General features: G+C 37.9%; 1 protein-coding gene across 4 annotated transcripts in view; it reads right to left on the bottom strand.

Annotated features, from left to right (window-relative positions):
* CNOT2 (CCR4-NOT transcription complex subunit 2) overlaps positions 1-23,403 on the bottom strand; it is a 128,472-nt gene that overhangs the window by 68,667 nt on the left and 36,402 nt on the right. For 2 of the 4 annotated variants that reach the window (XM_066368551.1, XM_066368552.1), the window contains one exon: positions 11,573-11,715. In XM_066368551.1, coding sequence (XP_066224648.1) covers positions 11,573-11,620 — 48 coding nt within the window. In that variant the 5' untranslated portion in view covers positions 11,621-11,715. Of the gene's footprint in view, positions 1-11,572; positions 11,716-23,403 lie in introns of those variants that run through there. The other 2 variants (XM_066368553.1, XM_066368550.1) reach the window with 1 other exon arrangement.

The raw sequence follows: 23,403 nt of genomic DNA, 5'->3' as shown, positions 1-23,403 counted from the left end.
GCATTTGTATGTGTTAAATAATTAGGTAATATTTTAAATGCTTTATATTATGTAGAATCTCTGGAGAGTTGTCACATAGGTGTTGAGTGTTTTTCTGCTTGTTTATCTCTTTTTGACAGAGCCAGAGAAAGAGTCAGAGAGAGTGGCAGACAGTGACAGACCGGAAGGGAGAGAGATGAGAAGCATCAATTCTTCCTTGCGGCATCTCAGTTCACTGATTGCTTGTTCATTGATTGCTTTCTCATATGTAGCCTTGACCGGGGAGTGGAGGTGGGGGTGGGTGGCTACAGCAGTGAGAGTGACCTCTTGCTCAAGCCAGCGACCTTGGGCTCAAGCCAGCAACCTTGGGCTTCAAGCCAGCAACCTTTGGGCTCAAGCCAGCGACCCTGCGCTCAAGCTGGTGACCTCAGGGTTTTGAACATGGGTACTCCATGTCACAGTCTGATGCTCTATCCACACTGTACTACCACCTGGTCAGGCAGGTGCTGAGTGTTTTATCAGTAGTATCTGGAAAACTGTTTATAATTTTGGTTGGACTAGAAAGTCATTTTTTTTCCATTCAAGGTAACTGAAGACAGGGTACCACTTTCCAAAAAATTACCACATAATAATAAATAAAGATATATCTGTATATACTGAAAGTCACATATGTAATAAAAATAAAACAATAAAAAGAATAAAACACAAATTTCAAACTAGTGATTACTTCTGGGACAGGAATCAGAGGAAAGATGGAACATGGAAACATCTCTATTAAATACAATATGAAAGCTGCAGAAAATATGTATTTGTCAAAAACAAACATAACAAATTACATTTGCACTAAACAAGACTAAAGTTGTGAAGGTAAACTTTCAAGTTCTATTTTATATTTCCATATTTTTCTTCAAATTTTTTGCAATGAGCATCTATCTATTCTTTGACTTAAAAACAAATAAAAGGAAAATAAAATGTTTAATGGCGAGGGAGAGAGAAGGAATTGGCAATACAACCACCGCCACAATTCTCTGACATACTATAACACGAAATCAATGTAGCATTTTTGATTATGAAGTATTCTTTAAGAACGTATACACTAGGATGCATTAGATCCAGTTTACAGATAACACACTGAAAGCCAATATACGATGTGATCAATGATCCCATATTAAAAAGTTCCATTCAGAGTAATATCTAAAAATTTTGGAAATATCAGTAGCATTTTACCCAGCACACTTGGCAATTTCGTCCTTTCAGTTCTTTAATTGTTTTATAATAAATTTTTATTGACACATTCGTTGAACAACTATTCTGTACCCGGAAACATGCTATGTACTGGCAGCACCAATATAAATAACATGGTTCCTGTTTTCAAGAAGCTTAAAACATGCTGCAGAACTGTACAATACAATTTTCTGTAAAGTTAAAAAATTTCTACATCTGCACTGTTTGATATGGCAGCCATTAACAGCATGTAGCTATCGAGCATTTGAAATATGCCTAATGTGGCCAGCACAGGTATACATGAGGACAAGGACAAATAAACGGATATGTACAAAGGACACGAAAGCAAAATAAAGGAGCACTGAGCCTATCAAAGAATGGCTTCTGGAAGTACACACACCTAATTCTTCAAACAAGTAAAGAAAGGTGAGGTGTTACATGAAGAGGAAACAAAACAAAGAAAAGCTGAAATATCAAGTGCATAGTAAAAAAACTTTTATTATTAAATGGATAAACTCACTATAGGAAATCAGAGCTAATAGAAAGATAAAAAGCATGTAGGGTCAAAATGTGGAAATGTAAAATATTTAACAGGAGTTGGCTTGACTATGTAAGAGAGGGAAAGCTACTGATAAGTTAAATTGGTATTTAACATGTTTCAATTTCTGCATGCTCATAGCTGGAATAAATCAGTATAAATTAAGAGCAAGGCCCTGGCCGGTTGGCTCAGTGGTAGAGCGTCGGCCTGGCGTGCAGGAGTCCCGGGTTTGATTCCCGGCCAGGGCACACAGGAGAAGCGCCTATCTGATTCTCCACCCCTCCCCCTCTCCTTCCTCTCTGTCTCTCTCTTCCCCTCTGGCAGCGAGGCTCCATTGGAGCAAAGGTGGCCCAGGCGCTGGGGATGGCTCCTTGGCCTCTGCCCCAGGCGCTGGAGTGGCTCTGGTCACAACAGAGCGACCGCCCCGGAGGGGCAGAGCATTGCCCCCAGGTGGGCAGAGCGTCGCCCCTGGTGGGCGTGCCGGGTGGATCCCGGTCGGGCGCATGCGGGAGTCCGTATGACTGTCTCTCCCCGTTTCCAGCTTCAGAAAAATACAAAAAAAAAAAAAAAAAAATTAAGAGCAAGATAAGAATTTTGGGACAAAAAACTGGAGTTACTTTTTTTCTTTTTTTATTGAGACAGAGAAAAAGAGAAAGGGAGAGAGAGAGAGAGAGAGAGAGAGAAAGAGACAGACAGGGACAGAGATGAGAAGTATCAACTCATAGCTGCAGCACCTTAGTTGTTCATTGATTGCTTTCTCCTATGTGCCTTGACCAGGCGCTCCAGCTGAGCCAGTGACCCTTTGCTCAAGCTGGTGACCTCGGCTTTCAAACCTGGCTCCTCAGTGTCCCAGGCTGACACAGTATCCACTGCGCCACCGCCTGGTCAGGCACGAGTTACATTGTCTGGAAAAAAAGCTTGACAATCCTTCCCAGAAATGAATGAACTATGAACCTTTCAATAATTAAATTATGTTACCTTAACATATCCCAATCTATCTATGCAAATAAACCTCAACAACTCCATTAAAATAGCAAAAACATAACTGGGTTTAAATTTAAAGTAAAAAATGTAATACACAAAGTAGATACCAGTGTAACAGTCAATACATCAACCAATACCTATTTGAAAGTCAATAGCTCTTAGCACAAAACTAAGGGAATGCATCTTCTTATACTAAATTCCTGAGGCTTTAATCGGATCTATAATGAAATGAGAATTGGAGAAATATTGTTCATATTTCACTAGGGAAGATTGGTATTATTATTATCAAAATGCTGAAATATCCGTGTAAGACATCAAACACTTATCAAAACTAAAATTCCTCAAAGATAAATTGAGTATCAACATGGATAAAAAAAATATCCTTTTTCCATGACAAAGAGCAAATAAAATTGCTCCAAAACGAAATTTTAAAAAATAAAAACCAATTCATCTCAGCATATACCAACTTTTAGCAATACCCATACAAATATAAGTGAATTATTTAATACTCCTTTTAATTTCCCATACGCTCTTATATTCACCATAATGTCAATCAGGAAATTCTCTTTCTATACACATACTTTTCAGAAGAGGCTTTATAAATAAAATAATTTTACAATAAAGATTTAAACCACTCCCTCCAAGGATATATTTCACCATGCATTAAGTGTCACCAAATAACAACAAAAGAGAAAAAAAAATATTTTCAGTGAGAAAACCCCTTTAAATAAGAATGTATTTTTCAAGTACAGTAATAAAAAAAAATTTGGCTTATTTGTAAATAATGTGACTGAAACAATAAACTATTGTATTTGAGTAGAGTAGAATGATCAGGAATTAGGAAAGCTCTTGTGTGTAAAATACAACTCTCTTTATTCTCTTATGTGTACATTTTGGTATTCTATATTAATGCTTCCATGAAGTAAATTAACCATACTGTGTAATGACACAAAGTTCTTTCAAGCTGGGTTATGAACAATGAAAAGCCACATAGCCTAGAATCACAATATTCTTTTTTTTAACATGAAATTTATTTTAATTTATTGTGTTTACATAGATTCTAGTGTGCCCCCGAATGTATCCTCCCCTCCTCCGTGTTCCTCAGTACATCCCCCTTCTCCCCGTCCCCATAATGCCCTACCTCCTCCCCTCAGGATTTGCTTTCCTGCTCTCATTCCATCCCATCATCCCTTTTCCCTCTACCAACTTTCCCTCTGGATCCCTTGATCCCGCCTCTGTCTCTATTTCGTTCCTCAGTTCATACTGTTCGTCAGATTCCTCAAATGAGTGAGGTCATATGATATTTTTCTTTCTCTGCCTGGCTAATTTCACTTAACATAATAGTTTCCAGGTCCATCCATGTTGTCACAAAAAGATAGATTTTCTTCTTTTTCATGGTCCCATAGTATTCCATTGTGTATTTCAGGGGTAGTCAACCTTTTTATACCTACTGCCCACTTTTGTATCTCTGTTGGTAGTAAAATTTTGAAACCGCCCACCAGTTCCACAGTAATGGTGATTTGTAAAGTAGGAAGTAACTTTACTTTATAAAATTTATAAAGCAGAATTACAGCAAGTTAAATAATTATTTACCAAGTACTTTATGTCAGATTTTCACTAAGTTTGGCAGAATAAATCTATCTTTTTACTTATACTTTGGTTGCTCCACTACCGCCCACCATGAAACTGAAACACCCACTAGTAGGCGGTAGAGACCAGGTTGACTACTACTGGTATATATATACCACAGCTTTTAAATCCACTCGTCCACTGACGGATACTTGGGCTGTTTTCAGATCTTGGCTATTGTAAATAATGCTGCAATATATCTACATGGGGTGCATTTCTCCTTTTGACTTGTCGATGTGGTGTTGTTCTTGGGATATATACCTAAAACTGGAATGGCTGGGTCAAAAGGCAGATTTATTTTTAACTTTTTGAGGAATCTCCATACTGTTTTCCACAGTGGCTGCACCAGTCTGCATTCCCACCAGCAATGCAGGAGGGTTCCCTTTTCTCCACATCCTCGTCAGCACTTATTTGTTGATGAGCGCCACTGTGACTCCTGTGAGGTGTTATCTCATTGTGGCTTTAATTTGCATTTCTTTAATGATTAGTGATGTTGAACATTTTTTTCATCTGCCTATTGGCCATTTGTATGTCCTCTTAGTAGAAGTGTATATTCATTTCTTTTGTCCATTTTTGATAGGATTGTTCATCTTCCTGGTGTTCAGTTTTACAAGTTCTTTATAAACTTTGGTTATTAACCCCTTATTGGACATATTGTAGAATACGTTCTCCCATTGTGTGGTTTGCCTTTTTATTTTTTTCATATTGTCTTTAGCTGTGCCAAAGCTTTTTAGTTTGATATAGTCCCATTTGTTTATCCTGTCCTTTATTTCCCTTGCATGTGGAGATAAATCAGCAAATATATTTCTGAGAATGATGTCGGAGAGCTTATTGCTTATGTTTTCCTCTAGGATGCTTATGGTTTCATGACTTACATTTAAGTCTTTTATCCATTTTGAGTTTATTTTTGTGAATGGTGTAAGTTGGTGGTCTAGTTTCATTTTTTTGCAGGTAGCTGTCCAATTTTCCCAACACCATTTGTTAAAGAAACTGTCTTTATTCCACTGTATGCTATTATCACCCTTGTTAAATATCAATTCTCCATAAAGGTATGGGTTTATTTCTGGGTTCTCTGTTCTGTTCCATTGATCTATATGCCTGTTCTTATTCCAGTACCAAGCTGTTTTCAGTACAATGGCCTTGTAGTATAACTTGATATCTGGAAGTGTGATAGCTCCCACTTTATTCTTCTTTTTTAAGATTGCTGAGGCTATTCATGTTCTTTTTTGGTTCCATATGAATTTTTGAAATATTTGTTCTATATCATTGAAGTATGTCATTGGTATTTTAATAGAAATTACATTGAATTTATAAATTGCTTTGGGTAATATGGACATTTTCATGATGTTTATTCTTCCTAACCATGAACACGGTATAAGCTTCAACTTGTATCTTCCTTGATTTCTTTTATCAATGTTTCATAATTTTCCGGGTAAAAGTCTTTAATCTCCCTGGTTAAATTTACTCATAAGTACTTTTGTTGTTGTTGTTGCAATAGTGAAGGGGAATTGTTTTCTTAATTTCTCTTTCAAACAGATCATTGTTGGTGTATAAAAATGACTCTGATTTCTAAGTACTAATTTTATATCCTGCCACCTTGCTGAATTCATTTATCAGGTCCAGTGGTTTTTTTGACTGCGACTTTAGGGTTTTCTATGTACAGTACCATATCATCAAAAAATAATGTTAGTTTTATTTCCTCTTTTCCAATTTGGATGCCTTTTATTTCTTCTTGTCTGATTGCTGTGGGTAACACTTCCTTTCCAGAACTATGTTGAATAAGAGTGGTGAAAGGGAGCATCCCTGCCTTGTTTTTTATCTTAAGGGGATTGCTTTTACCTTTTTTGCCCATTGAGTATGATGTTGGCTGTGGGTCTGTCATAGATGGCCTTTATCATATTGAGGTATGTTCCTTGTATTCCCACTTTGCTGAGAGTTTTGATTATAAGTGGGTGCTGGATTTTGTCAAATGCTTTTTCTGTATCTACTGAAATTATCATGTGGTTTTTCTCCTTTCTTTTTTTTATGTGATGAATCACATTGATTGATTTGCAAATATTGTACCAGCCTTGCCTCCCCAGAATAAATCCCACGGGATCATGACGTATGATTTTTTCCATGTATTGCTGGATCCGGTTTGCTAATTATTTTGTTGAGAATTTTAGCATCTAAATTCATCAGGGATATTAGCCTATAGTTTTCTTTCTTTGTGTTGTCTTTGCCTGGTTTTGGAATCAGGCAAGAATTATGCTTGCCTCATAAAAGGAGCTTGGAAGTTTTCCTCCTCTTGAAGTTTTTTGAAATAGCTTGAGAAGGACAGGAGTTAGTTCTTTGAATGTTTGGTAGAATCCACCGGTGAAGCCATCTGGCCCAGGGCTTTTGTTTGTTGGGAGTTTTTTGATAACTGTTTTGATCACATATGTTGTAATTGGTCTCTTTAGGTTTTCTGATTTTTCCAGATTTATTTTTGAAAGATTATATTTTTCAAGGAATTTTTCCATTTCATCTAGGTTGTCTAATTTTTTGGCCTGTAATACTATGAACTTCCCTCTCAGGACTACTTTTGCTGTATCCCACAGATTTTGAGTTGTTGTATGCTCATTTTTATTTGTTTCAAGAAAAATTTTTATTTTCTTCTTGATCTCATTGTCGACCCATTCGTTATTTAATAATATGCTGTTTAGTTACCAAGTGTTTGAGTGTTTTTCAGTTTTTCTATTGTAGTTGATTTCTAGTTTCATGACATTGTGGTAAGAGAAGATGCTTGATATGGTTTCAATGTTCTTAAATTTGTTGAGACTCGTTTTATGCACTAATATGTGGTCTATGCTAGAGAATGTACCATGCGCACTTGTAAAGAATGTATATTCTGCTGCTTTAGGGTGAAAGGTTCTGAAGATATCTATTAAATCCAGTTGATCCAGTTTGTCCCTTAATTCTGCTGTTTCTTTGTTAATTTTCTTCCTTGATGATCTATCCAGTGATGTTAGTGGGGTGTTGAAATCTCCTATTATAGTATTGCTGTTGTTGATCTTGTCTCTTCCTGTTGGATGGCTCCCTCTATCATTATGTAGTGACCTTCTTTATCCCTTACTATAGTTTTTGTTTTAAAGTCTATTTTGTCAGATATAAGTATTGCTACCCAGCCTTATTCTCATTTCCATTTGCATGAAATATTTTTTTCAATTCTTTTACTTTCAGTCTATGTGTGTCCTTTGTTTTGAGGTAGGTCACTTGTAGACAACATATGTATGAGTCCTGTTTCCTTATCCATTCAGCTACCCTATGTGTTTTGATTATAGCATTTAATCCATTTACATTTAATGTTATTATTGATATGTAGTTGTTTACTGGCATCTTTTTCTTTAAATCTACACTCCTCTTTTACTAGATTTTTTCCCCCTACTTTGTTCTTTGTACAGCAGGCTTCTTAACATTTCTTGAAGCATTGGTTTGGTTGTGATGAATTCCTTGAGTTTTTTTTGTCTGGGAAGCTTTTTATTTCTCCTTCAATTTTAAACGATAGCCTTGCTGGATAAAGAAGTCTTGGTTGTAGGTTCTTGTTCTGCATTACTTTGAATATTTCTTGCCATTCCCTTTTGGCCTCAAGTGTTTCTGTTGAAAAGTCAGATGTCATCCTTATGGGGGTTCCTTTGTAGGTGATTGACTATTTTTCTCTTACAGCTTTTAGTATTCTTTCTTTATCTCTTAGCTTTGGTATTTTGATTATGACGTGTCTTGGTGTGGGTCTCTTTGGGTTCTTTATTAATGGGGTTCTGTCTGCTTCTCCAACCTGTGCGACTCTTACCTGCATCAATTTAGGTAAATTTTCAGCTATAATTTCTTCAAACAGGTTCTCTATTCCTTGTTCTTTCTCTTCTCCTTCAGGAACCCCTATTATGTGAATATTGTTTCTCTTCATGTTGTCACAGAGCTCTCTTAAGAGGTTCCTCAGACTTTTTCATCCTCTTTTCTTTTTGTTGTTCTGCTTCTGTGCTTTTGCTTATCTTGTCCTCTAAGTCGCTGATTCACTCCTCTGCTTCATCCAGGCTGCTTTTAATTCCTTGTAGTGTAGTCTTCATTTCTGATATTGTGTTTGTCGTTTCTGTCTGGTTCTTCTTTGATTTCCGAGTCCTTTTTGATGCTTACAATGTCTTTATTGAGGTTTTCATTAAGTCCATCCATTGTAGTTCTGAGATCCTTAAGCATCCTAACAATCATTATTTTATACTCTGCATCCAGTAACTTGATTAATTCCGTTTCATCCAGGTCTTTTTCTGACGATTTGTGTTGTTGAATCATATGACTTAAGTTTCTCTGTCTTCCCATTGTTTGTGTGTGGCTTCCAGGCTTGTTCCAGTTGTGGTCTCTTTATCTAGTAGAACCACTTTGAAGTCTTGATTTGTTTGTTTTCAGTTTATTTAACTCAGTGGTAGGCTTGTTTACTTATCTGAGCAGGGGCCTTATTGAAACTGTATCCAGGAATGCTGTGGGTATGACCTCTGAGACTCTGAAGGCAGGTTCTGTCAGGTGCTCTCCGGAGGTGGGGCGCTTTCTCAGTTTCAGTAGGGGAGGTGTATTTCAAATCTCCCTGAAAACCTGAGGTAGAGGGGAAAACTGCCCCTCTACCTCACTTCCTCCTTTCAGCTATGTCTTTTGTGCTGATTGGAGCTGGAGAGCTTTCTTGAGGTGGGTCACCCAGAACCACTTTAGGCTTGTGCTGTGTGGAGGGATCAATCCCTCCCCAGCTATGGCCGCCTCCACACTGGATGAGTCAGCTTCTAAGGTCATCCCAGGCATTCCTCTGCCTGTCACAGTTTGTCTCGCTCTCCCCACTTTCCTTTTGGAAGACAAGCCAGTCCTCTCAGCCCTTCTCAACCCCAGGTCCCCAGGCAAGTGGCTGTAAGTGATATTTTCTGCTTTGTCCCTTTAAGGTACCTCTGCCACTTCCCACACACAGAACTTTGTTCTTCTCCCCTCTCAATGGTTTCTGTCTGTCTCCTCCAGTCCCTGGATTTCTAGGCTGGGTCTCCAGTTCTGAGACTGAGAGCCCCCACCTCTCAGGGTCTCTCTGCTTATAATGAGAGCCCTTCTGGGCTCTCCTCCTCAGCCTCCCCTCACTCCTGGATGCAGGGGAGCCCCCACTGCACCCCTGCACTCCCTATCAGGATCGGTGTGGATTCTTCTTTGCTCCTTGGTTTTTGAGACCTGTTCTTTTAGTATACAAAGTTGGTTTTTCACGATGATTGTTCCTAAATTAATTTGTAATCCAGTTTGGTAGTGTGAGCTGGGAGTCTGTGCATCTGCCTATTCCACTGCCATCTTCTCTACTCTAGAATCACAATATTCTTAAGATAATTTACCAAAACCTATCAAAAGACTCAAAAGTCCAAATGCTCTGACCAATTAAAATGTTCTCAGTGAAGGAAGTTGGAAATTGCTGTGAGCAGGAGGAGTTCCATCCAGCAAGTATGAATGATTAGCAAAGGCCATGTTGGTCAAGTCCATGACAACCACACAGAAGAGAAAAGATGAGAACTGACTCCTCATAGCCACGCCTTACTCTGGCTTATTAAAATCATAAAGTCCTGGCAAGAAACTTTTGACCTCAAGTTAGATGAAACCCTAGAAAGGTTATATATGGCACTGTTTTTTATAAGGAACCATGACCAAGCCAGTAAGGTTTTTTTGTTTTTTTTTTGTATTTTTCCAAAGTTGGAAACGGGGACGCAGTCAGACAGACTCCCGTATGCGCCTGACCGGGATCCACCCAGCATGCCCACCAGGGGGCGATGCTCTGCCCATCTGGGGCGTCGCTCCATTGCAACCAGAACCATTCTAGCGCCTGAGGCAGAGGCCACAGAGCCATCCTCAGCACCCAGGCCAACTTTGCTCCAATGGAGCCTCGGCTGCAGGAGGGGAAGAGAGAGACAGAGAGGAAGGAGAAGGGGAGGGGTGGAGAAGCAGACGGGCACTTCTCCTGTGTGCCCTGCCCAGGAATCGAACCCGGGACTCCTGTACACCAGGCCGACACTCTACCACTGAGCCAACCGGCCAGGGCTAAGTTTTATAATCAAACACACTCTGCTAATAGTACATGAATACCCATGTACAAATGTTCTCTACTGTTCATTTTTCCAATTTGAAAAAGAAAAATAATTAACTGGGATTAAAAAAATGATTAGCAGATTAACCACTGCTATTACTATCATACTGGCTGCCGTCATAGCCTAAAGAAAATGAAACTGGGGGATAGAAGAAAGAGAGAGGTTGGATATGTATCTGCACAGGAAGCCTAAAGTTTACCGCTACTTGATTTTTGAACTATTCTGTATTCTGAAACATTACATAACTCAATAATGAATTATTATCAAATGAATAAAGTAGATTTTCTTTTAAAACTTAAATTCAGATGTTTTCTTTTCATCACTACGTTTGATAGCACCTTTAAAATTCACCTGCTTTAAAAAGCTTATAAAGAAACACAGCAATATTACACTTATACCAACCTATCAGCATCCTTACATACTACACAGGAAATAGATTTAACTAACTTAATAAATGAGAAACAAGACTCTAGCAGTGTAAGGACAGCAAGTGAATGACCAATTCAATAGAACGCAGGTCTCTGAGCATCCTGGGATTTTCACTTCTGTTTCTTCTACATTATAACCAATTTTGTATATATTACTGTGGTTCTCCACTACACTGAATATAGCATAAAACTTCAGTGTAGTCTTCCAGGAATAATATGTATAAAAGAAATCAACACTTTATTTTATGAACTACTATCTCTGTATTCAGCCATGAAATTACAATTATGTATCAGATAATCTAAGTTTTGACACACACACAAACACACACCAGAACATTTATTCTTGACATTAAAAAATACATACATTATAAGCATGCTTTATTTTGAAAAATGTCCTCAACTATTTCAACTGTCAAACCCAATACACATACAGGGTGGAACAAAAGTAGGTTTACAGTTGTGAGAACATGAAACACAGTTTATTCTTGTATTACTATTAATTAATTATTGTATTATCTTCCATATGAACAACTAAACCAACTCTTACCTCCCCATATTTTTAAATTATAACCCAAAAATTTGAAGTTCAGGTATATCCAATCTTTTCCCAATTAAATACAACATATTAAACAGTTCAATGTAGCTATATGACCAATAAAGAAAAAGGTAAAGAAAAATCTTACCTGGTAGTTTCTTTTCTCAGATAATGTATGTCCATCAGTCCTCACCATAGAGTCGTGTCCTTTCCTCACAGTACTGGAGGCAATCAAACAGAACTGTCACTCAAGGGTCGTGTCACAGGAAGGACCGCCCACCAGTTCTCCCTCTAGATGGAATTATCCAAAAGCCATCAAAATTACTAACATGTAAATATAGGAACAGTAGCAAAAATATCCAATATGATACACAGAAAACAAAACAAAGCAAAATGTACTTTTTAACAAAATTCTAACATATTTTCCTCTTAACAATATGAGGAGGGCCAGACTGAAAGATATACTTTAAGAAAGAAATTATTAAATATGAAAAAATCTCCCCTCCCACTTCCACTATGTAGTTAAAACCATCCGCTAGACCTCATATAAAGGAAGAAACTTACAATAAATAAAAATAGAGTTGATAAAAATGTTCAGCATTCAACTAACATATTTTTCTTTTAAATATTTTTCAGTCACAGAAATATCCAATTAATTAAATATCTCTCTCTTCCAAATGCTTCCTTATACAGCATTCATTCAGTTTATGATGTTTATTCCTAACCATAAGATGAAATATATCATATGTTCTTATTATGATTAATAAATGAAACTTAACTCAATATTCTATTAAAATTTACTTAATTAAAAGTAGCAAATGTCGACTTTCTGAATCCTCTGTCCTTCAATCATCCAATTTCATGCATACTCTAACAGAATTTGCTTTTGCTTTTTTACACTAAGGCAGAAAAACAGTGGGGCTCATTTCTTAACCTGAACAGAGATAAGTAAGTCCAAAATAACTAGGCACTGTGTACAGCAGATACAAAAAATTCAGCGAAGCACAGGTGATAGTCACTAAAGATGCTAACTAAAAAATGTAAATTGAAAATAGATAAAAAATGGTATATACAAAGAATTTGAAGTATGCATTTTAAAGATAAATATATCACCTAAATTTTAGTAAAATGTTTACCCTAGGAAAGTAGTAAGTGTACCTACTGATCTAATAATGATTGCTAACCACTAGAAATACATTCAAATTTAGAAAATTTAACTAACATCATAAGAATATACTTTGGGAGAGGATAATTAAAACATCTAATTTAAATTCATAAAAAGTACGAATCAATGTTATTAAAACCAACACACATACACATACATATACATATGGGTTACTTCTAAAAAGTTATCTAATAAGGGCCGAAATGTTTTTTTCCTTTCTTTTCTTTTCTTTTTCTTTTTTTTTTACAGGATAGCCAGAGTCAGAGAGAGGGATAAATAGGAGCAGACAGACAGGAATGGAGAGAGATGAGAAGCATCAATCATCAGTTTTTTTGTTGGGACATCTTAGTTGTTCATTGATTGCTTTCTCATGTGCCTTGACCGTGGGCCTTCAGCAGACCCAGTAACCCCTTGCTCCAGCCAGCGACCTTGGGTCCAAGCTGGTGAGCTTTGCTCAAACCAGATGAGCCTGCGCTCAAGCTGGCTACCCTGGAGTCTTGAATCCGGGTCCTTCGCATCCCAGTCCGACGCTCTAGCCACTGCGCCACCGCCTGGTCAGGCTTCTTTTTTAAAAAAAAAAAAAGTTAGAGGAGGACAGAAAGACTCCCGCATGTTCCGGGATCCGGATCCACCCAGCAACCTCATTCTTGTGCCCATACTCACTTAACCAAGCTATCTTCAGCGTCTGAGGCTGAGGCTCGAACCAACTGAGCCACCCTCTGTGAAAGGGGAAGAGAGAAAGAGAAGAAAAGTAGACGGTCTCTCATGTGTGCCCTGACCAGGGATCGAACCCGGGAGGTGTGCACACTGGCCTGACACTGTATCCACTAAGCCAACCAGCCAGGGCCAGAAACGTTTTCAAGGAAAACAAATCATTAAGAATTAATGTTATTGCCTGACCAGGTGGTAGCGCCTTGGATAGAGTGTTGGACTGGGACAGGGAGGACCCAGGTTCCAAACTCTGAGGTTACCAGCTTGAGCAAAGGCTCATCTGGTTTGAGCAAGGCTCACCAGCTCAAGCCCAAGGTCGCTGGCTCAAGCAAGGGGTCACTCGGTCTGCTGGAGCCCCCTGATTAAGGCACATATGAGAAATTAATCAATGAACAACTAAGGTACCGCAACGAAGAATTGATGCTTCTCATCCCTCTCCCTTCCTGTCTATCCCTCTCTCTGTCAAAAAAAAAAAAAATTAATGTTTAATGTTTTAAAAATAATCTACATAATGAAAATCTATATTTTGTCTCATTTTATGTTTGATTAATGTTACTGAATGCTATACTTTTAGTTAAGTTTCAACATCTTATATTGTATATACTTGGTAAAATATTTTAAGATGTTTGCCTCGAGGGCAAAAATGCAACTGCACATTACCAACTTTTTATGTACCGTTGAAATGTCTCTCTCAAAAATAACAAAGGAGAAGTTTTTTTTTAAGCCATTAGTATATTTACTATAAATGTAATTCTTACCATCTAGCAAGGAATTAGGCTATTCATAAAGAAAAATTCTATCAATTGGATGTCCAAGAATAGTTAAGTGATACACATTCAGCTCTAATTTAAATTTTCATGATTGTCACAAAATGAGAGCAAAACTATTTGATAATGCATTCCCAAAACATTAACCCTGTTTTATGTTAATGTTCTTAATATTAATCACTTTAAAAAACAATTATTTGCCTTCCAATTAATATAATCATGGTAACTCTGAATTCAATGTATAATATTCTAAAAATTTCAGTTTTTTTCTTATAGAATAAAAAAGTGTTCCTTCTTAAATAAGTCCATGCATTTTCTTCAAATTATACTAGTTTCAATAAAAGATAAGTTACAAATCTAAAATCAGGTAAAGGAATCTTAAATAGTAAAACCTAACTATATAAAAATAATAATTATAACTTTATATGCTAAGTATGTTATTTAAAAATAAAAGTTAATATTCATTCTGTAAACTTACCAGGTAAAAGAAAAATATTAACTTTAGAATATTATGGGGTTTTCCCTGGCTGGGTGGCTCAGTGGTAGAGCATTTGGCCCAGAGTATGAATGTCCCAGGTTTGATTTCTGGTCAGGACACACAGGAGAAGTGACCATCTGCTTCTCTATCCCTCCCCCTCTCACTTTTCTCTCTCTGTCTGTCTCTTCTCCTCCTGCAGCCATGGCTTGGTTAAAGCAAGTTGGCCCTACGTGCTGAGGACGGCTCCATAGTCTCGCCTCAGGTGTTAAAAATAGCTTGGTTGCCGAGCAATGAAGCAATGCCCCCAAATGGGCAGAGCATCACCTCAAAGGGGGCTTGCTGGGTGGATCCCAGCCCTGCTGTGCATGAGGGATTCTATCTCTTTGCCTCCCCACTTCTCACTTAAAAAAAAAAAAAAAAAAAAAAAGGAATACTATGGATTTACGGATTTTATTACAAAGGGAAATCAAAATTTCTGTTCCCTCCTGGGACAACTTCAAATATTTCATGACTTACGGTTTTAATCAATATCGATTTTATGCTTTACTCAACATAGGAATCAATATTCTATATTGAAAAATAATAAAGAATTATTATATTGTTTTAGTAAAAAAAAAAGGAAGAAGAAATAAAGACACACTCTTTTCTTCTAGGTGTACAGGAAAGCTAACATGTCACTACTATCTTACATTAAGTAAAAATGTTCCATAATAGATAATATTGATACTGGTCATATTTGGAATGAAAGGACGCACAATAGATGAAAGACGATTTGAGTATGCACATGAGGCAGAGTATGTGAAAAACAAGTATGAGAGAGAACATGTACTCCAGTTGTCTAAATTTATTAACATTTATACACTGGCATTCCCATAAGTCCCACAAATATTCAGAAAGCCAGAAAGACAAATATTTACAAAATCAAAATAAAATTTTCCATTAAGCAGGGATGTCTTTCAAGTTTAAAAAAGACTTTATTTACCCTCCTACCTTAAAAAACTAGAAAACTATATAAAATATATGGAACTTTCACACAGTGTATATCATCTTAGGACAGAGATCCTCAAGCGAAAAGAACAAATGAAGTAAGCCCTATTACCCGTAGAGAGCTATGAGGCTGAACGAAACAGAGGGAGAGGAGAGGTGGAACCCAATCAGAACCCAATGTTCTCACTGAGTTCAGAGTTAGAGAAGACACCAAGGCAGCTAGAATTTGCAAAGCAAAAGAAGGGAAGGACGTTGCAGAAACAAAGAGCTCCAAAGATCGAAAGATTTTCCTCAACATTTTGGCAGAGTAACGATCTGTGCACTCATGTGAAAAAACTACTGCATCTGGAGAAAAGCCTCTGAAAAGTAGTAGTCAGAATAATCCCCAGAACTCATGTTTCCTTCAATCAAAGTAGGTCCTCTTAACACAGGAGTTACTGAATAGCATTCAGGAGGTAATTAATGCCTTAGCAATGAAACCAAATAAGTTTTATACTGAAGGATGTTCTGGTCCAGAACTAACAAAGCTTAAAACCAAGTCTCAAAAGGATCAGGGTTAATTCTAAGTGTACCGGAAAACAACTTCACCGCAAAACAAAGCCCAACAATATTCAAAATAATATTACACTCTAACATTAAATAATGTTAGAGTTATAATCTCATTAATTATACTGTGCTGATTTCTGGTTTTAATAATGTACTATAGTTGATGACATATATAGATTAATGTATTAAGTAAGATGACCACTAGAAAAAGATAGTTAATAAGCATATGAGAGTTCTCTATTTTTGTAACTTCTTATGAGTTTATATTTGAAAGTTAAAAGATTTCTAAAAGACTCAAACTGATCTAGAGATAAAAAGTCAGTATCTGTTATTGACAATGTATTGGGTAAGACTGATAGTAGATTAGGTGCTTCAAAAGAAAAATTTAATGAACTTGAAGACAAAGCAACAGAAAAGTGAAATCCAAGATTAAACACATCAAGAAGGTACTAAAAAATAGAGGAATTGAGACAATATCAAGTGGGACAGTAAACTGTTGGGCAATATCAAGTAGTCTAACATTATGTAATGCCCCAGAAAGACTAGAAGAGTGGTAAGGATAGCAAACAATGGCCACACATTTTTCCTAAATTTGAAGAAAACTATAAAGTCACAGATTCAAGAACTTCAGCAACCTTCAGGGAGAACAATAAAACACCTCATCATTTTAGAGTCAAATTGCTGAAAAACAGTGATAGAGAAATCTTGATGTAACCAAAGGGTTTGGGGAGAAGACTATATTAAAAAAAAAAAAGATAGGAATGACAGAGAACTTTTCATCAGAAACAATGCAAATCAGAGGCGAGTGGATCAACATTTTTAAACTAAAAGGAAAAAAAATTCAACTATTAAGCAAGAATTCTCAATCTAGCTAAAATATCTTTGAAAAATGAAAGCAAATACAGCTACTCTAAAAAGAATTTGGCAGTTTTTAATAAAGTTAAACATACAGCCTGACACGTAAGTGGTACAGTGGATAGAGCATAAACCTGGGATACTGAGGTCCCAGGTTTGAAACTCCAAGGTTGCCAGCTTGAGCAAGGGCTCATCCGGCTTCAGTGCAGGATCCCCAGCATGGGCTCAATGACATGATCCCATAGTTGCAGGCTTAAGCCCAAGGTCACTGGCTTGCCGGGAGCTCCCCCTCCCACCTCGGTCAAGGCACATATGAGAAGCAATCGATGAACAACTAAAGTGACGCAACTATACGTTGATGTTTCTCATCTTTCTCTCCTCCTCTCTCTAAAAAATAAAAAGTTAAACACATCTACAATCCAGCAATTGTGTCCCTGGGTATATACCAAAGTGAACTGAAAACTTATGTTCATACCAAAATCTATACCAGAATGTTGATACCAGTGAAGATGTCCTTCAGGAGGTCAACAGATACAACAAAATTCTACATATATTCAATAAAATTCTATTTAACAATAAAAAAGAATGAGCTGTGAATTCATGCAACATGTATGAATCTTAAATGCATTTTGCTAAGCGCAGGAATCCAGACCAAAATGGCTACATATTAAATGTTTCCATTCAAGCACTATTCTGTAAAGGCAAAAGGACAGAAAATAGATCAGTGGTTGCAAAGGGACTGAGAAGAGTATGAGGAGCAATCACTATTCCACATGGTATTGGAGTGGTGGTTATAATGTTATGCATGAGTTAAAATCCACAGAACTTCACAACATAAAGAGCAAACTTAAATATAAGCATATTTTAATAATCAACCAGGAAGTTAGAAATGCAGATATGAAAAAAGACTATTACAAATGTATGACATAGCCACACTGACAGAGCATGAAAAATGGTGCTGATCCAAGTAACTTTGGAAAAGGATGTTTTGACTGTTAACTATTAAGAAGAAAAAAAGAATTCTACATACACACTCTACTCCAGCTGGTAAAGTAATTCCTCACAGCGCTATGAGTTAATAATTCTGAAACTGCTATGCATGCATACTGAAGATAAACAATAAGTAAAATTGATGGTGGTTGAACCAGGTTTCTCACTGTCTAAGAGGGAAATTACAGATAAATTAGGAGGAAGGCTAGAATGAACTAATTATGCAACACTTAATGACAAGATACATTCTGAGGAATGCATCATTAGGCAACAATCTTTATAGGAAAACCACAGATTGCATTTACCCAAACATAAATGAAATAGCTTACTACATACCTAGGCTATATACTATATATAGCCTATTGTTCCTAGGCTATACAAGCCTAATGACATGTTACTGTACAAAACAATACAAAATTAGGTGCAAAAGAATATGATACAATCAAGAGATACAATAAACGGTAGATATATTAGGCTGTTACTGGTATAATAGAACATATTGTTTTATTTTATAGCATATTTTTTTTTGTAAGTAGAAAGAGTACACTCTAATAATAAAAAGTATAGTAAATACATAAACCAGTAACAGTCATTTATTATCAAGTAGTATGTACTATTCATGACTGTACTTTTATATGACCAGCACCACAGGTTTTTTATATCAGCATCACCACAAACTAAGGTGTTGTGCTACAACATTATGACAGCTACAATGTCGCTAAATGATAGAAAATTTTCAGCTCCATTGTAATCTTATGGTGATACCATCATTTATGCCAGGGGTCCGGAACCTTTTTGGCTGAGAGACCATGAATGCCACATATTTTAAAATGTAATTCCGTGAGAGCCATACAATATGTTTAACACTAAATACAAGTAAATGTGTGCATTTTATGTAAGACCAACACTTTTAAAGTACAATAAGTCTCTGAATTCTTTTTAATAACGTTGTTATGCTGTTGCTAACCAATGATGAATAAAGTACTTCTTACCATTAATGTGACTGCATGGTTTTGCTGATGGCTTTGTAGTCTGGTTGATACATGGTGAGGTTAAGCTTCATGCAGGCGTTGAGACTTCCATCCGTTAAATGTGATCGTAGGTTGGTCTTAACATTCTTTAGATGTGAGAAAGACTGCGCACATGCATAAGTAGAGCCAAACATTGTCAGTACAGCAATACTCACATGCTGCAGTGTGTGGTATGTAATAGGGAGCGTTTTCCAAGTTTTGACAATCAGCTGCTCCGCGGGTTAAAGTTTTTTCATTTCTCCCCACTTGTGTTTGCTCGCCAACTCTGCTTGCTGTCGTGTAAGTCTTTCCAAATCTTCATTCAGTGACTTGAACTTATTCAACCACATGTCTGAGGCCTTCCGGTCAGCAGCTTGTAGCTCAAAATCTCTGACGGAGACACCAGGGATGTAACTCAGGTCAGCGCTGTCCACTGCACACACATGTGGATGGGTGATGAACTTAAGACGAGTGCGCTCCCAAAATTCTCCAAAGCGTGCTTTGAATGACTGCAGGAGATTAGATGCAAAGCCCACTAGCTGCTGGAGATCAAGGTGTTGAGCAGGGTCACTTGCTGTGCATGCATCTTTAAACTTTCCCAGTTTTTCAACGTGTAGTAAATGACTTGTTTCAATGTCCGTGATGAAGAGTTCCAGCTTGTTTTCAAGTGCAAATGCTGCTTGTTGAAGGGATAAGACTGTATTTCCAATGCCTTGCATTTTCACATTGAGCTGGTTCAGATGTTCGGTCATGCCCATGAAATAGTAGAACTTCAGGAACCACTCAGTGTTAGCTAACTCAGGATGCTCAACGTTTTTCATTTCAAGAAAAGTCCGGATTTCGCTCAAACCGCGAAATGGCTGAGCACCTTCTCTCTTGACAACCAATGCACATTGCTGTGCAGAAGCAGACCAGGATAATTATTCCCAACTTCATCCAGCAGTTTTTTAAACTGGCGATCATTTAAAGCTCGAGCAACAATAAAGTTGACCACCCGAATGACCAGCGACATCACCTCACCAAGCTGCTCGCCACATATCTGAGCACAAAGTGCCTCCTGATGTAGGATGCAGTGAAAACTTAGGATGGGTCTCTTTTCATGTTCACGAAGAAGCGCTACGAATCCTCTGTTTTTCCTCATCATGCACGGAGCACCATCAGTACACACTGAAATAAGTTTATCCATCGGTAGATTTTTTTCTTTAGCGAACTCAGTGAAAAAATTGAATAAATCCTCCCCTCCTGTTGTCTCTTTCATAGGCAAAAGAGCAAGACTTTCCTCACGTAGTGTGTCACCAACAGCATGCCTTGCAATCATGCTGAACTGGGATAAATGGCTTATATCTGTTGACTCATTCAAAGCGAGAGAAAAGAATGGTGCTGCATTTATGTCCTTCACTTGTGTTGCCTCAATTTGATTTGCCATCATGATGGTACAATTGTGAACAGTTCTTGCCGACAGAGGCATGTCTTTTATTTATCTTGTCTTAATCCGAAAAGTCTCAAAAAGTTCATTGGCAACATCAAACATGAATGTTTTGGCATACTCCCCATCTGTGAATGGCTTTCTGTTTCTCATAATTGCTAAAGCACCAGCAAAGCTAGCCGAATTCCAGTCACCTTGGTGGGTCCAAACATGGAGTTGCTGCTGACTAGCTTGCACTCTGCACAGTAGCTTTTGACATGCTTTCTTCCTGCTGTCCCCAGCTGGATATTTTGATGCAAATGTAATATGGCGTGTGTCTAAGTGCTGCTTTATATTTGACCGTTTCATCGATGCAATTTTATCATTGCATATTAGACACACTGCAGAACCTGCTCTCTCCACAAAGGCGAATTCCTCTGTCCATTACTGTTGAAAAGTACAATACTCATCTTTTTTTCTTTTAGCCATCTTATTTGTCAAAAGGGTTTCTTCAATTAGCTAGCTGACTACTTGATTAAAAGGAGGGAAGTTTACTTCCTGACCTCACAATGACCCGTGTACATTATGCATTATCCAATAAAAATTTGGTGTTGTCCTGGAGGACAGCTGTGATTGGCTCCAGCCACCCGCAACCATGAACATGAGCAACAGGAAATCAATGGATTGTAATACATGAGAATGTTTTATATTTTTAACATTAATTTTTTTATTAAAGATTTGTCTGCGAACCAGATGCAGCCATCAAAAGAGCCACATCTGGCTCGCGAGCCATAGGTTCCCAACCCCAGGTTTATGCGGTACATTGTTGACTGAAACATCATTATGTGGAGCATGGCTGAATGAGGTACTGGATTAGAGTCAGAGACAGCTCTACTGATAACAGTTTGTTCTCAATTACAAAGCATTTTAAATACATAGTGTAAATCAGGGGTCCCCAAACTACGGCCCACGGGCCACATGCGGCCCCGAGGCCATTTATCCGGCCCCCACCGCACTTCTGGAAGGGGCACCTGTTTCATTGGTGGTCAGTGAGAGGAGCATAGTTCCCACTGAAATACTGGTCAGTTTGTTGATTTAAATTTACTTGTTCTTTATTTTAAATATTGTATTTGTTCCCATTTTGTTTTTTTACTTAAAAATAAGATATGTGCAGTGTGCATAGGGATTTGTTCATAGTTTTTTTTATACTCCGGCCCTTCAACGGTCTGAGGGTCAGAAAACTGGCCCCCTATGTAAAAAGTTTGGGGACCCCTGCTGTAAATCATTCAGACTGTTAGATAATTTCACTGTTATATGTCACTTGAAAATAAAAGTTGAGGCCCTGGCCGGTTGGCTCAGCGGTAGAGCGTCGGCCTGGCGTGCAGGAGTCCTGGGTTCAATTCCCGGCCAGGGCACACAGGAGAAGCACCCATCTGCTTCTCCATCCCTTCCCCTTTCCTTCCTCTCTGTCTCTCTCTTCCCCTCCCGCAGCTGAGGCTCCATTGGAGCAAAAATGGCCTGGGTGCTGGGGATGGTTCTGTGGCCTCTGCCTCAGGCGCTAGAATGGCTCTGGATGCAACAGAGCGACGCCCCAGAGGGGCAGAACATCGCCCTCTGGTGGGCATGCCGGGTGGATCCTGGTCGGGCGCACGCAGGAGTCTGTCTGACTGCCTCCCCGTTTCCAGCTTCGGAAAAATGAAAAAAATAATAAATAAATTAAAAGTTGATAAAGTACTAGGTGATTAATAGATACATTGAAATTATATTTGAAAAGATAAGTTTGATAAAAGGGTACTTCAAAGATGTTTTTATATTGTAAACAAAGCTATTTTTGAAAAAGCTCCAACTTTTTTGAATATTTGCAAACAAGTTTGCCTCTAATCTGTTTAATAAACTAATAGCTAACTTTCAAGAATGCAAAGTAATTCATATGACACATGTATCAATGTCTACTCATGTGCAATAATTTCTCTCAAAAACATTTTTAGAATAAATTTCTGAATGCATCAGTATAAAAGGTAAAGAACATTTTACACAAGCTTTTCTGTGTTCAAAAATCCTTAAAATAAATTTAGTCATGCTATTAGTTTAAAATCTAAAAAGAATCCATTAAGTAGGAAAACAAACCAAACTTAATATAAGAAACAAGCCTGACCTGGCAGTGGTGCCGTGGATAGAGCGTCAGACTGGGATGTGGAGAACCCAGGTTCAAAACCCCAAGTTGCCGGCTTGAGCATGGGCTCACCAGCCTGAGCGTGGGTCTCTGGCTTGAGAGTGAGATCACAGACATGACCCCATGGTTGCTGCCTTGAGCCCAAAGGTCACTGGCTTGAAGCCCAAGGTTGCTGGCTTGAGCAAGGGGTCACATGCTCTGCTATAGCTCCCTGGGCAAGGTATATATGAGAAAACAGTCAATGAACAACTAAGGTGCCACAAGGAAGAATTGATGCTCTCATCTCTTTCCCGTCCTGTCTATCTGTCTCTATCTGTCTCTTTTTCTGTTAAAAAAGGGAGGGAGGGTGGAAAGAGGCAGCTTATTCATCTAGGTCTAGGATATTTCCCTAAGTCAGAGTCTAATAAATATTAAGCACGTATTATCTAGATTCTAGACTAATAAGTGATAACTGAATCTCAATTTTTCTTCATTCAGAAAAATTTCTCGCCTGACCAGGCGGTGGTGCAGTGAATAGAGCTTCGGACTGGGATGCAGAGGACGCAGGTTCGAGACCCTAAGGTCGCCAGCTTGATCATGGGCTCATCTGGTTTGAGCAAAGCTCACCAGCTTGGACCCAAGGTCGCTGGCTTCAGCAAGGGGTTACTCGGTCTGCTGAAGGCCTGCAGTCAAGGCACATATGAGAAAGCAATTAATGAATAAGTAAGGTATCGCAACGAAAAACTGATGATTGATGCTTCTCAACTCTCTCCATTTCTGTCTGTCCGTATCTATCCTTCTCTCTGACTCTCACTCTATCTCTGTAAAAAAAAAAAAAAAAAAAGAAAAAAACATTTCTCAAAATAAGAAATCGGTTGATCATGAATAAAATCTCTAGAAAATACCTCATTGG

The sequence above is a fragment of the Saccopteryx leptura genome, chromosome 2 (assembly GCF_036850995.1).
Source record: "Saccopteryx leptura isolate mSacLep1 chromosome 2, mSacLep1_pri_phased_curated, whole genome shotgun sequence".
In the NCBI taxonomy this organism is placed as follows: domain Eukaryota; kingdom Metazoa; phylum Chordata; class Mammalia; order Chiroptera; family Emballonuridae; genus Saccopteryx; species Saccopteryx leptura.
Note: the sequence above shows the minus strand (reverse complement) of the source record. Positions and strands in the feature narration are given on the sequence as shown.